Here is a 14,880-nt window from a genome sequence, read left to right on the forward strand (position 1 = left end):
TGAATGTGAGTTAGTGACCTTAGATTGTACACCCCTTGAGGGTTAGGGACTGATGTGAATGTACAATATATATGTAAAGCGCTGCATAAATTGATGGCGCTATATAAGTACCTGAAATAAATAAATAATAATAAATAAAATGAAGTCACAGCAGCAAAAAAGGTTTGGAGATTTGGAGGCAGCTGGAAGCAATACAAGGGACCTTTTTGAGTTAAATTGTAAAAAAAAACCCCAAACCCTTCCCCTCCAGGTGATCTCTGTACATTGCGGGGATTTTAACAAACTTTTTTGCAGATTCCTACCTTCTGTTATTTTGAAAAAGTAGCTGTTTGTCTGGCTGTGTCCATGTGCAGAGTGAATCTGTATGGGAGTGGTTTTATAATTATCAATCAGCTGCTACAGTTGCAGGGCTCCAGTGAGGAAAGTGGCGGGGTCTGCATCCCTTTAGACATGATTTCCCTCTGGGAGTATCTCGCCACAAATTACATTTTTGTTGTAGGGGATGCCCAAAATCTGACTTGTATCTTAGTGCAGACTTCTGGGTAAATCATACAGCCAATCACACAAGCAGGAAATGACATTTCTAGGGGGGTGTACACCCTCTGTGTACAGAATGTCTCCAGGGATCCATATTACATTTTACAGATAATTACAGCTCTGCAGAATGAAAAGGAAAGGTCATTCTTAATAACATTTAATTACAATATGACGTGAGTCACAATTGTATACTATATATATATAATTATTATTATTTTTTTTTTTTCCCCATGAATGTGGAGTTACCCTTTAAGAATATAAACTTGATTTGATTTATTTTATATACCAGAGTTTATTGTCCCTTTAAATCTTTATGTATTAGTCCACAGATAGATGGGCCGTGTCTGGTGTGCTGCAGATCATAGATCACTCACCAAACCAGTTTAAAGTCATGACCGGAATGAAGGTATAGGGGAATGAGTAACAAAGACACAACCTTTATGCCGATCAGACTGGTTTTGGCTCAAATATCTTCCTGTTATCACAGCAGTACGTTCAAGGAATATAACTCCATAGCAATGCCCATTTTTTTTACCAATGACAGCAAAAACAGGTTCTTTAAAAATCAATATATCTGAACATTTTCTATGGCTTTTTGGGGTTTCTCTTAAATTCAGTACATCGATCTCCTGGATCTAGTTCAGTTGTGATTCTAACAGATTCTTTTCATAGATTGAATAATAGGAGGCGTGGAGGTGCAAACATGAAAGTGAAAGTATTATTAATTTTTCATGCTTCAGTTATTTCTTCATTTCATTTCTCGACCTTCTCAACAGCTAACAGGACAGGATGGTCACCACTTTACCAAGAAGAGAAGCAAACCACATGATGAATGGAGGAGTGGTTTGGCTTTTCTCTCTTCTGTGCTCCACAGGTCAGTTACTTTCAGACCTTTTTTTTTTCTTTTGTGGAGTAAATGCAAACCAGCTGGTTACGTTTTAAAGGTAAATATATCTAAGCCCTCCCCCCCATTCACACTAGGGTTGCCACTTCATCCATGTCAGTAATATGTGTTCGGGTTTAAAGGGATGAAGTGGCAACTCCAGTTCACATTGATGTGATTTGTCATGCAATTTGACAGTTCAAATCAAGTCACACCCTATGATTGGCAATGGAACCGTTCTAATTGGTCCGACTCCAATTGCTGAAAATTAGTTCCTGCACTAGTTTTGCCGACTTCTGGTGGGACTGGCATTGGCATTTGTGCATGAAGTTGTACAGACGTCTTACAAGTCGCACCTGAAGTCGCACTGACATGTGACTTTGAAATCAAAGCCGTAGTCAGTGAATCTTTCTCATTTGTTTTGGGGGGGTAATGCTCCCCAGACTTGTGGCTGACCAACTTTCTTATCAAAGATTCTTTACCAACATTGTTTAACCCTTTCACTGCCAAGCCCTGTGCTCCACTCTAAGGCCTCATGCACACTGGATGTTGTAAAAACGCCAGTAGCGTTAGCTGTAGAAAAAGAAACACGAGTTTTGTTGCGTTTTTTAGCATCTTTGCATTAGCGTTTTTCAGAGTTTTTAGTGATTTTTAACAAAACTATACTCCCACAAAATCTTGAGGCTCAAAAACGCACATAAACACTGAATTGCCACATTTTTCAGTGTTTTCCAGCATTTTTCAGCATTAGAACGTTTTTGAAAAACTCCTCTGCAAACTCAGTAGTTCTGGGGTTTTTTTCCAGCCTGAAAACACTCCTACCAAAAAATGCTGATAAAAGCCTACAGTGTCTTGAAAAATTATTCCTACCCCTTGAACTTTCCACATTTTGTCATGTTATATTTGTATTCAGCTTGTATACTTGTAGGACCCCCTTTCGCAACAAAAGTCTTTTTGAGCTACCGGGCCTAGGTCTGGCTACTGACCCACGTAGCAGTGTGCAGAGGGCTCTTCAGAATTTCTAGTGTTAATATGTGGTCGCACCCCTTTAGCACCTGATGGATAGATTATTATAATACAGGATTTATACAGCGCCAACAGTTTGCTCAACGCTTTACAATATGCATGTACTAGCTATTGGGATTTGAGCACAGATAAATCTTGTATGTTGGGTATCTATTTACTTGCCATAACATACTCTTTCATATTATACAAAAAAAGTGGGGTATATATTGTGGGTTTTTTTTTCTTTTTTTAATTAAAGTGTATTTTTTCCCAAAAATATATATTGATTTTTTAAAAATTGCCCATTTTGGTTTCGGTTTGCGGCCAAGTGCATCCTGGATTTTTGGTTTTGGCACCAGAATTTTCATTTCAGTGCACCATTACCATCAACTCTAACCAGCTTCCCTGTCCCTGCTGAAGAAAAGCATCCCCACCACATGATGCTGCCGACGCCATGTTTCACAGTGGGGATGGTGGTTTCAGGGTGATGTGCAGTGTTAGTTTTCCACCACACATAGTGTTATACTTTTAGGCCAAAACGTTCAATTTTGGTCTCATCTGACCAGAGCCCCTTCTTCCACATGTTTACTGTGTCCCCCACATGGCTTCTCACACACTGCAAACAGGACTTCTTATGGCTTTCTTCCAACAATGGCTTTCTTCTTGCCACTCTTCCATAAAGGCCAGATAAGTGTGGCCGCATTTTCTTTGTTCCACGTGGTGTGTATTTGTTTGTAACAAATTTTAATAAATACTACACTATATACCTCCATCTTGGGCTCTGTGTGGTGAGCTCTCATTTTTTAGGACACATTACTGAAGGCCACATATCAGCCCTTGAGAGGAGGAGACATGCATACCTTGGAGGATTTTTACTACAAGCCTATTATACTTAAGTTCTGGTGAGTGCATAGTGGTGAAGGATTCCACTGATGTCTTATTTCCACATTGGGATGTCACTTCACTCTCTTCAGGACTGCGGTTCATAATAATTGTATTATTGGATCAAGAACTTCTTCTTATTCATTTGGACTATTTGTTGAGTCACTATTATTTATGATTGCACGTTTCATAATATAATATTTTTTGTACATTTATCATCTTGATATGTCGCAACATTCATGGGCTACTGTATCACATTTCATCTATATGGGTTGAGAGTTTTTTTGATTCTCAGGTATATACACTTATCATTATTATCTCACATAGCGCAGCACTTTTGTTATGTCAGATTTGTGGAGTGCACGACTAATAGTTGTCCTGTGGACAGATTCTCCCACCTGAGCTGTGGATCTCTGCAGCTCCTCCAGAGTTCCCATGGACCTCTTGGCTGCTTCTCTGATTAATGCTGTCCTTGCCAGGCCTGTCAGTTTAGGTGCATTAAAGAGCTTTAGAAACAGTTCAACACTTTTCAGAAAATAGGATTTATTACTAAAAAGGGTCAAAATGGTGCAATAAAATATTTACAGAAAATATGTAACCAATATATATATATAAATAGAGAGAGCAACAACACAACAGAGAGATAACATAAAGAAATTTAAGAAGGTAGAATACTTGCAGAAGTCCTGGATTTAAGCAGAGTTCAAGTGTCCTAAACAAAAGGGTTCATTTTCTTCCAAAGTTGGTTCCTGATGTTAAAAGGGAGAACTTCTTCATCTACCCTCTCTCCAGGCCTGACAGCTTTTTCTAGTGTCCCAGCAGGGGGTGTCTACTGAAGCCAAGGGCCAATCGCCTCATTTGGGGAGGGGGATTAGGCGGAGACCCAGGCTGTGACCCAAATCCCTCACAAGTTTATACCATGGTCAATAACCTTCCATAGGTGCATGCAGCAGCCTAGCCACTGGCAGGTTAATATGCAGAACCATATTCTGAACTTCCAGACATCAAATATGACATATCTGGATGTGACAGTTAAAGAGATTTCGCTTTCTACTCTCGTGTAGATGCCACATAGGGGTGTAAGGTGTCAGGTGACCTGTATTAAAACGAGCTATCTGAATATATGCTTTGTTTTATTGTACCTTGTTCCAGTCGGGATTTATGAATTTGTATGAAAAAGTGATTTCAAGTGGGATGTAGTTTTACTGCTACACTGGAATGCTTTTCATGTCCAGTGACTGACGGATTTATAGCTTTACGATCAGGCCAGGGCCAGAGTCTGACAGACGTCATGGAACCAGCTAATTGGGTTTACAACCATGAAGTGTATCCAGCTGTGCCTGATGTCCTTACAACCCCAGCATACACACACACCACATGCCATTCAAAAAAAAGTGAGGGGGGACTGATTTGGAGTGAGAATGACATTTGCAGAGTATGATCCAAATTATGGTTGTCATTGTCCATATCTGTGCGCACAATTATCACAGATGGGAGTACGTTATTGCATGATTCGATTTATTAAAATAATTAAAAGCATATAAAATCAGTGCACTGACATTCGTTGGTGCAATCCCAGCACTATTAGTACAACATAGATTGATTTCAGGGCTAGCACCTCTGAATGTGAGTGCACCGATTTTATATACTTTTAATGATTTTAATTACCAAGATTACAGTATTTTCCTCTAATCGTTTCTTGATCTCATGTGATTGCACACAGCGATTAAAGGTGGCACAGTGGGAAGCAGTTTCTCAATCATCAGTGGAGACAAGAGCAAGGGTTGAGAGTCAGCAGTTTCACTTAGTGTTGGTTTGGTGGCTCTGAAGGGGAAGACCATTTATAAATGTATCCCCAAGATGGGGCATCATGCTGGAGAACCTTTATATACAGATCGTGGGAAAAGATATCCTGTTGTCTTGCTTATTCAGGGCTAATTGACAGGATCTGTGTAAAGCCCACTGCTAGACCTTATTATAATTGCCTCTCTAGTTTGGCCCAACAGTCCTTCTACAGTAGGTGCCACTTCAAAATAATCAGTGGGTCCAAGCATAAAGAAGCATGTGGCTACCTCCCATGATGATGTGCTCCTCCATTGATGCAGCCAGTTGCTAGGCCTGAGCACTTTCATGTGACAGAGGGCTGTGACATCACCACACTCTTTAAGCTTTGACGATAGTAGGAAGGATGGGTGGGGGGGGGAGCTGAAGAGTTGAGTATAGGTAAGTGGTGGTGGTGGGGGTGGTTTTCACACAAACCCTCAAGATGGAGTAGATGTGAGGTGCTGAACACTGATCTTATATTCATCACTCAGGAGACGTTGGTTGGGCTCAATGACACCACTCCAGCATCTCCACCACAAAATGGGAGCCCCCAGAGAAGTGTACATGCTTCTTTAGCACACATTCGTTATGATTAATAATGTTCTTTTCCTGAGTAAGAGTACATTTTAATAGCTTCCTAATAAGAGTCCTAGTAAAAGAGTCTTGCTGGTTTTTTTGGAGCCCTGACAAAGGGGGATCGTTTGCCCCCAAAACGCTTTGGCTAACTTTTATCTACCTTTTTTGATATGATCACCATCAATAAATGAATATGGACTCTCAAGATGGCCCTCTTGATCTCTTTGAAAGACCTTTAACTTGGTTTAAACTAAAGTTCAAAGTAAGTTGGAACAAACCTGTGTTTATGCCGAAAACTAATATTGCAGAGAAATATCCCTACTATTCTGGGATGGGAAGGTGACCTCACCTTACTGTCAGTATAAATCTGATCTTTATCTCATACAGGTGCTGCTCTACAGATGACGGGACCTTCTACATATACAGCCAAAGTTGGATCCATTGCCCGAATTCCCTGCACCTTCACAGCAGATAAACTGCCTGCAGATCCCAGAAATTTTGCAGTTTTGTGGTATTTAGAAGGAAAACAAATCCTGCGCTACGATAACACTGTGACATCAACTAATCCCAGATATTCATTGGATGAAGATCGGGCAATAAATGGATTTGCTGAGCTGACCATATCTAATACATTTCTATCAGATGGTGGAATCTACACATGTTCAGTGACCAACAGTCCTTTAGCAACAGAAAAAAATATCAAAGTGGAAATTTCAGGTAAAGAAATCCAGGTTTCCTTTTTTTTTGTTATTCTCATACTTAAAGATCTAATAATTGTTTTCATCAGCTTGAATCCCTCTACCCCAGCAGCCAGCTAAAATTATTCAAAAACCACAGTATGTTTAACCATACAAGTGATATCTGTAAAAAAAAAGGGAATAAACCCACCAGTGAAATAAAAAGAAAGCATATTTAACTTGGCTCCAGCTTCCAGTGCCAAGGTGAGGGAGACATCATTATCCTGAAAGTATCTCTGACTATCTCGGAAGAACACTCTCAGAAATGTTGTTTTTCTTCACAGCCAGTTTCCCTTAGTTAACCTGCCTAGCGGTCTGATTATGTCCATATTTCTGTGCTCAAAGCGGTACATTTTTTTGCATGGAAATATGTATTTTATTTTATTGTAGGCCTGTAATTTAGGAATAACTCACTGAAATCTGTCAGAACAAGAGTCTAGTAAACATCCCGGGTATGATAAAATTTGAAACATGAAATCATAAATTATAATTTAATAAATAATCATAAAAAATAATAATATAATAATAATACATTTAATTCAATAATATAATCAAACCAAAAACACTGAAATTTGAAATATAGCGCCAAGTTCGCACATCACTGAGGAAAGTCGCAGAATCGTTTTCAGTGTCTGATGAAGAATTTCTCCCACGAATCATTATCACTCAATTCTGCAAGTGGTTCTGATTTACTATCGCTGTTCTCTAGCCGGTCTAAAACCGCGTCTGACCTAAAGGGACGCTTTTTGGACGCCATGGATGTTTCTCAGTTTCCAGGCAATAAGAATTTCTCAGTTTCCAGGCAGGGGACAGGACAAAGCACTCGGGACAAAATGTATGTGAAATGGTTTGGTACAGTAATGTTTTACTATGTGATTTTAGTGAATGTCACTTTTTCTCATTTTCAAATTTCCCGCCGTTCTGTCCCCCGTACGTCCCGACGCTCGCAGAGGACAGAACCCAGATGACAGATGCCGGATTACATTGCCGGGGACACTGCAGGAGGGACATCGCGGGAGCGCAGGACAAGATAAGTGAAGAACAGATGCCGGAGCAACGCCACATGGTAAGCCTGAGTGTAGCTCGGGGTTACCGCTTTTGGTACTGAAACTTTACCCCGAGCTACACTCGGGAATACCGTCAGGGAAGCTACGATGCCAGCACAAGGGACCCAAAGCTCAGTGAAGAATGGGCTCAGGTGAGGACATTGCTGGACTCCAGGACAGGTTAGTGTCCTTATATTAAAAGATGGCAGCTACAGTTTTTGTAGCTGCTGGCTTTTAATTTTTGGAGAGGAGATTAACCCCTTGCCCTCCAGAGGATTTCCTCCCCTTCCTGACCAGGCCATTTTTTGTGATACGGTGCTGCGTTACTTTACCTGACAATTGCGTGATTATGTGACGCTGCACCCAAATTAAATTTATGTCCCTTTTTTCCCCACAAATAGAGATTAATTTCCTTGGTATTTGATCGCCTGCACGTTTTTTATTTTTTGCACTATAAAAAAAAAGGCCAACAATTTTGAGAAAAAAACAATATTTTTGACTTTTTGCTATTAAACATGTCCAGTAAGAAAATGTAAAAAATCTAATTCCTTCATAAATTTTGGCCAAAATGTATTCTCAACATGCCTTTGCTAAAAGAAATCCCAATACATGTAAATTAATTGGTTTACGTGAAAGTTATAGCATCTACAAATGGTGGTATAGATACTGGGATTTTTTTTTTTCTATTAGTAATGGCGGTGATCAGCGATTTATAATGGGACTGCGCGACTGCGGTGGGCATTCTGACACTGGGGGGGGGAATTAATTTGATATCACTGACATCCCCAGATGACACCAATACAGTGCTAATAAAAAGCACTGACACTGTACTAATGGCACTCGGCAGGAAGGGGTTAACATGAGAGGCAATCAAATGGTTACCTGTGTGCTGTTTTACTACGTGGGCTGTGTTTGTATTTTACACTGTAAGCAGAGCCATACAAAGCAGTATGCAGGAGCTGGCGGGGAGAGATATGTATTGTTTACATACAGTTCTTGCCCCCCCTGCCTGTATTACTCGGTGATCACCGGGTGCTGGTGAGTAATCACTGGCTGGGACCCGGTGATTGACAGCCGAGGCCACGAATGGCGGTGTGGGTAAAGCGCATGCAAGGCTTGCCCCCTACCCAGAACTGCAAAATCACATATATATATACACATGATTGTGTGCTCCCCTGCTGCCCTGTAGCAGTATTTCTACTATTGGGCGGAGGGGAAGCAATTAATTAAAGCTGCTCTTTAAAAGCTAAGTTTACGTTAATAAAATAATAAATGCTCATATTTTTGCAGTAAAAAATGTGCCTTTATTATTTTTTTTCACAGGATCCTACAAAGCCACAGTTGCAGATGGGACTTGTAGTTTGTTCATTTATAGATCTATTTTCCTCCCCAGGACAATTAAAAAGGGTGAATCTTCCAAGTGAGGACACCAACAGCAATAAAAAACCCCGACCCTTCTCTACTCCATCCAAAAATAAAGGAAAAAAGTTAACTGGAAGAACACAACCTTTTGTGTCTTTTACCTACAGCAGTGGTCTCCAAACTGCAGCGCAACGGCCAGATGAGGCCCTTTGCTTGTTTTTATGCAGCCCTTGGAGCACTATTTCACTATTTCTGATACCAACCATGAGGCATAATTCTCCCCACTGACACCAATGATGGGGCACAGTTGCATCCTATGACACCAACAATGGGGCCCACCAACATCAATGATGGGGAAATATTCCTCCATATGACACCAATGATGGGGCAATATTCCTCTCACTGACACCAATGATGGGGTACTATTCCTCCCACTAACCCCTACAAATGGTTTCCCCACTGACATCCAGATCTTTTCTACTCCCAAAGGCCACAGTCCGGCCCCCCTAAAGTCTGAAGTACAGTAAATTGGCCCTTTGTCAAGAAAGTTTGGAGACCCCTGACTTACTGGTAAGCCTATAATAAATCTTCCCTGTAGGTAAAATAAAATGAATGTCTCATAAATGTTCACTGTTTAGGAGATATTCACTTTTTTTGACAGGCGGCACATGAGCTCTGAAGTGACAGCATACCTTTGCCGTTCCTACAGAACACTGTGTCATGACTCAATACTCCCGCACTTGGGAGTGACATCATCGCGGCTCGGCCAGTCAGATGCCGGAGCTCGTGAACCCTGAAGGAAGACCGGGTGAAGATGGAAGCCTCTGCAGCGGTAACAGCGTTCTGCTGGAGGGCTTCGTTGTAAGGTAAGTCCTTCATAATGTGCTAGTCTGCGATGCATAACGGCACACTATGACATTACCTTGCAGGGGATTTTTCATGCAGAATCAGATCGCATACAGTTGTGTCCAAAATTATTCAACCCCCACTGAAATTGAGTGTTTTGGCCAGTTTGACATTGCTTTTGATCATTCAGTCATCTTGCTTACATTTACATTAAAGAGGCACTTGTAGGTCAGACAAATATAACATAACAGTTATAATGAAATAACCACAAATGTCTTTTCTGTGCTCACAGCATTATCAGTTTTATTCAACCCCCAAGTGACATTCAATCTTAGTACTTAGTACAGCATCCTTTTACAGTTATAACAGCTTTTAAACGTGAAGCATAGCTTGACACAAGTGTCTTGCAGCGATCTACGGGTATCTTCGCCCATTCTTCATGGGCAAAGGCCTCCAGTTCAGTCACATTCTTAGGCTTGCGCACTGCAACTGCTTTCTTTAAGTCCCACCAGAGGTTCTCAATCGGATTTAAGTCTGGTGACTGCGATGGCCACTCCAAAATGTTCCAGCCTTTCCTCTGCAACCATGCTCTAGTGGACTTGGAGGTATGCTTGGGATCATTGTCCTGTTGAAAGGTCCAACGTCTCCCAAGCCTCAGGTGTGTGACGGACTGCATCACGTTTCCATCCAATATCTCCTGGTACTGAAGAGAATTCATGGTACCTTGCACACGCTGAAGCTTCCCTGTACCTGCAGAAGCAAAACAGCCCCAAAGCATGATTGACCCTCCACCATGCTTCACAGTAGGCAAGGTGTTCTTTTCATCATAGGCCTTGTTCTTCCTCCTCCAAACATAGCGTTGATCCATGGGCCCAAACAGTTCTAATTTTGTTTCATCAGTCCACAGAACACTATCCCACAACTTTTGTGGTTTGTCCACATGGCTTTTGGCATACTGCAGTCGACTCTTCTTATTCTTTGGAGACAGCAAGGGGGTACGCCTGGGAGTTCTGGCACGGAGGCCTTCATTACGCAGTGTGCGTCTTATTGTCTGGGCTGAAACTTCTGTACCCACATCTGACAAATCTTTTCTCAGTTCCTCAGCAGTCACACGGGGACTTCTCTCCACTCTACGCTTCAGGTAGCGCACAGCAGTCGAAGTCAGCATCTTCTTTCTGCCACGACCAGGTAGCGTTTCAACAGTGCCCTTTGCCTTGAATTTGCGAATGATGCTTCCTAAGGTGTCTCTTGGTATGTTTAACATCTTTGCAATCTTCTTATAGCCATTGCCCTTCCTGTGAAGAGAAATCACCTCTTCTCTTGTCTTCCTGGACCATTCTCTTGCCTTCACCATGTTTGTAACCACACCAGTAAATGTCTAGAAGGAGCTGAGTATCACAGTCATTTTAAAGCTGCCTAATTGGTGCTTATTATGCTTGATTGCTGCTCGGTGACATCCACAGGTGTTTTCAATACCTGATGGAAAGCACCTGTATGAACCTCTGTTCTTCAGAGTGGTAGTCTTTAAGGGGTTGAATAATTGTGGCAATGAAGAAACCACATAAGAACCATTTACTACTGTATTACATAAACAATTGATGTCATTTTAGTTGCATTTGGGTAGTTACAACGTCCTTGTAGGATTTGATTCTGAATACAATTCCAAATGTACACTATAGTCCCTAAACCCCTTTACAGCATTGGGGGTTGAATAATTTTGGACACAACTGTAGGTGTGAATACCCATGCGATCCAATTCTAAAAAAAAAAAGGGTCCTGCATGTTTTTGGTGTGGGTGCAGTGCGATTACAGCCATACACAGGGGCGGACTGACAACTCATGGGGCCCCCGGGCAATAGGGAATCATGGGGCCCCTGTGTCCTTGCCCAAACTAAAAAAAAGCCTATGAAAAAGGTACCAGGGGCATTTCATGGGCCCCCCTATTGACCCCGGGCCCTCGGGTAGTGCCCGAGTTTCCAAATGGTCAGTCCGCCCCTGGCCATACAGAATGTATGACTCCGATCGCACCGCACACAAATGGTATGTGATTATCACAGGAATGCAGTGCGGTTCTCTGTAAAACTGGGGAACTCTGTGGATCCAGATTTAAAGGGGAACTCTGATTTAAGGGAGCACTCTGATGTAAGGGGGAATGCTGTGGACTCTGGAGTAAAGGGGAAATCTGATGTAAGGTGGTTTCTGCTCACCAAAGCCCCCTTATATTAGAGTCCACAGAGCCCCCCCCCTTACATCAGAGTCCCTCTTACATGATTATACTGGGAGGCAGGAGAGGGGGGGAGACTTCACTCACTGGATGGATGGATGGGCTGTCGGCACCTTTCCGCTTCCTGCTGCGTGGTTTCAAACTTACCTGGCTCCACCCTCCTCCTCCCGCCCTCTCCTCCTGTGTCTACTCCGCTCATACATCTCCTTCTCTGAGACACTGCCAGGAAGTGTGGGTGGGGAGGTGGTCAGGGGCAGACACAGGAGGAGAGGGCAGGAGGAGCAGAGCCAACTCTCTCTCCTCTCCCGTCTATGCAGGGGGAACTGTCAGCGCTGGCTCTGGGCTGCCTGTCAGAGAAACTCTCACCTCAGAGTCCTGCAGCCAGCAACACCACTGGAGAGACACAGTCCGGGCTCATGGGCCCCTCCACAGTGGCGGAACTCCAGGGCTCAGTCACAAGTGTAATCTTTGGGATTCTGGTAGTTCCGCCACTGGTACTCGTTGTGTGCTGCTGCATTTGGGTGCAAGAACGCATGCAATTTACACACACTCCTACACAGATGTGAACCTAGCCCAACTGAACTCACAATCATTTTGAAGAACTACCTCCCTAGGAGTTGCTGAGTTTTGGGTCCCCCTATAGCCAGGCAACACACATCTTCACATTAACTTGCATCCAGGAAACAGTAACTAGTCCTTGAGGTTGAGCTCCCTGCTCTCCAGCCCTACATCCTCCTCTTCCACCAGAACTCTTCTCCAACTCCTTCTGCTGCTGAGCAGGCTCAGTGACTCTTAAAGGCTGTCCTGGCCCCTCGACAAGCCCCCTGTTGTCCTCTAAGAGTTACAGGCCAGCCACTCTTCACCTCTGCCCACTGCTTCTAGATCTTTCTCCAAAGTTCTAGAGCAGGGGGAAATCCCAGAAAGCCTCTCAGCTCTGACCGCAATTTGACTCATCTGGTTATCACACCCAGGTTGCAACTCAGCACTCCTAGCTAACAGTTAGAGCCAGAGCTCTCCCTAGCTACCTAGGAGGGTGCTACATTTCTGTCAACGAGATTTCGAGTATAATCATCAGTCAATGATCACGTCCATGTGCAACTGACTTCTAGCAGTGATAGTGCAAGGATATAGTATATGTATGGTTGAAAAGTATAATATTGATTGATTTTTATCTCATGTAGATGCTGGTCTACAGATGATGGGACCTTCTACATATACAGCCAGAGTTGGATCCATTGCTCGCATTCCCTGCACCTTCACAGCAGATACACTTCCTGCAGATCCCAGATATTTTGCAGTTTTGTGGTATTTAGAAGGAAAACAAATCCTACGCTACGATAACACTGTGACACCAAATAATTCCAGATATTCATTGGATAGAGATCGAGCATTGAATGGAAGTGCAAATTTGACCATTTCTGACACATCTGTATCAGACGGTGGAGTCTACACATGTTCAGTCAACTACAGTTCTTTCCTAATGGAGAGAGAGATCAGAGTGAACATTTCAGGTACAAAAACTTAGATTTGTTCTCTTATTATGGGAGCTTTTATACTCTGCTTCTTACAGCTTGCCTAAACAACTATTCCTTACTTCCATCACACAAGAACTGTAGCAGTTTCATGTTCTGTTGTTCTATTCTTTTCTATTGTTTTTAGAATCTTTTTTTTTTGGGGGGGGGGGCAAAAGGTGAAACTAATATATGAGAGAGACTCATTACATGCAAAGCAAGATAGTTCAAGCCGTGATTTGTCATCATTGTGATGATTATGGCTTACAGCTCATGAAAACCCCAAATCCACAATCTCAGAAAATGAGAATATTGTGAAAAGGTGGAATATTCTCGGCTCAAAGTGTCCCACTCTAATCAGCTAATTAAGCCATAACACCTGCAAAGGGTTCCTGAGCCTTTAAATGGTCTCTCAGTCTGGTTCAGTAGGAATCACAATCATGGGAAAGACTACCTGACCTGACAGTTGTGCAGAAAATCATCATTAGCACCCTCCATAAGGAGGGAAAGCCTCAAAAGGTAATTTTAAAAGAAGCTGGATGTTCCCAAAGTGCTGTATCAAAGCACATTAATAGAAAGTTATGTGGAAGGGAAAAGTGTGGAAGAAAAAGGTGCACAAGCAGCAGGGATGACCGCAGCCTGGAGAGGATTGTCAGGAAAAGGCCATTCAAAAGTGTTGGGGACTTTCACAAGGAGTGGACTGAGGCTGGAGTCAGTGCATCAAGAGCCACCACACGCAGACGGATCCTGGACATGGGCTTCAAATGTCTTATTCTTACAATGTCAGAAGTGTCTTACCTGGGCTAAAGAAAAACAGACCTGGTCTGTTGCTCAGTGGTCCAAAGTCCTCTTTTCTGATGAGAGCAACTTTTGCATCTCATTTGGAAACCAAGGATCCCGAGTATGGAGGAAGAATGGAGAGGCACACACTGCAAGATGCTTGAAGTCCAGTGTGAAATTTTCACAGTCTGTGTTGATTTTGGGAGCCATGTCATCTGCTGGTGTTGGTCCACTGTGCTTCATTAAGTCCATGGTCAACACAGCTGTCTACCAGGAGATTTTGGAGCACTTCATGCTTCCTTCCACAGACGAGCTTTATGGGGATGCTGACTCCATTTTCCAGCAGGACTTGGCACTGCCCACACTGCCAAAAGCACCAAAACCTGGTTCAATGACCGTGGGATTACTGTACTTGATTGGCCAGCAAACTCGCCTGACCTGAACCTCATAGAGAATCTAGGGGGCATTGGCAAGAGAAAGATGAGAGACATGAGACCGAACAATGCAGAAGAGCTGAAGGCTGCTATTGAAGCATCCTGATCTTCCATAATACCTCAACAGTGCCACAGGCTGATAGCTTCCATGCCACGCCGCATTGAGGCAGTAATTGCTGCAAAAGGGGCCCAAACCAAGTACTGAGTACATATGCATACTTTTCAGAGGTCCG

At 42.7% G+C, this 14,880-nt stretch overlaps 1 protein-coding gene across 1 annotated transcript in view; it reads left to right on the forward strand.

Annotated features, from left to right (window-relative positions):
* The first annotated feature begins 1,260 nt into the window (after window positions 1-1,260).
* Window positions 1,261-14,880, forward strand: part of LOC149472058 (uncharacterized) — a 29,691-nt gene continuing 16,071 nt past the window's right edge. Inside the window, 3 exon segments of the mRNA XM_089693339.1 lie at window positions 1,261-1,411; window positions 6,095-6,424; window positions 13,104-13,433. Of these exon segments, the coding sequence (XP_089549465.1) occupies window positions 1,327-1,411; window positions 6,095-6,424; window positions 13,104-13,433 (745 nt within the window). The 5' untranslated portion in view covers window positions 1,261-1,326.

This window comes from Staurois parvus, unplaced genomic scaffold (genome assembly GCF_062004578.1).
Source record: "Staurois parvus isolate SC_StPar_1 unplaced genomic scaffold, SC_StPar_1.0 ptg000024l, whole genome shotgun sequence".
Classification (NCBI taxonomy): Eukaryota; Metazoa; Chordata; class Amphibia; order Anura; family Ranidae; genus Staurois; species Staurois parvus.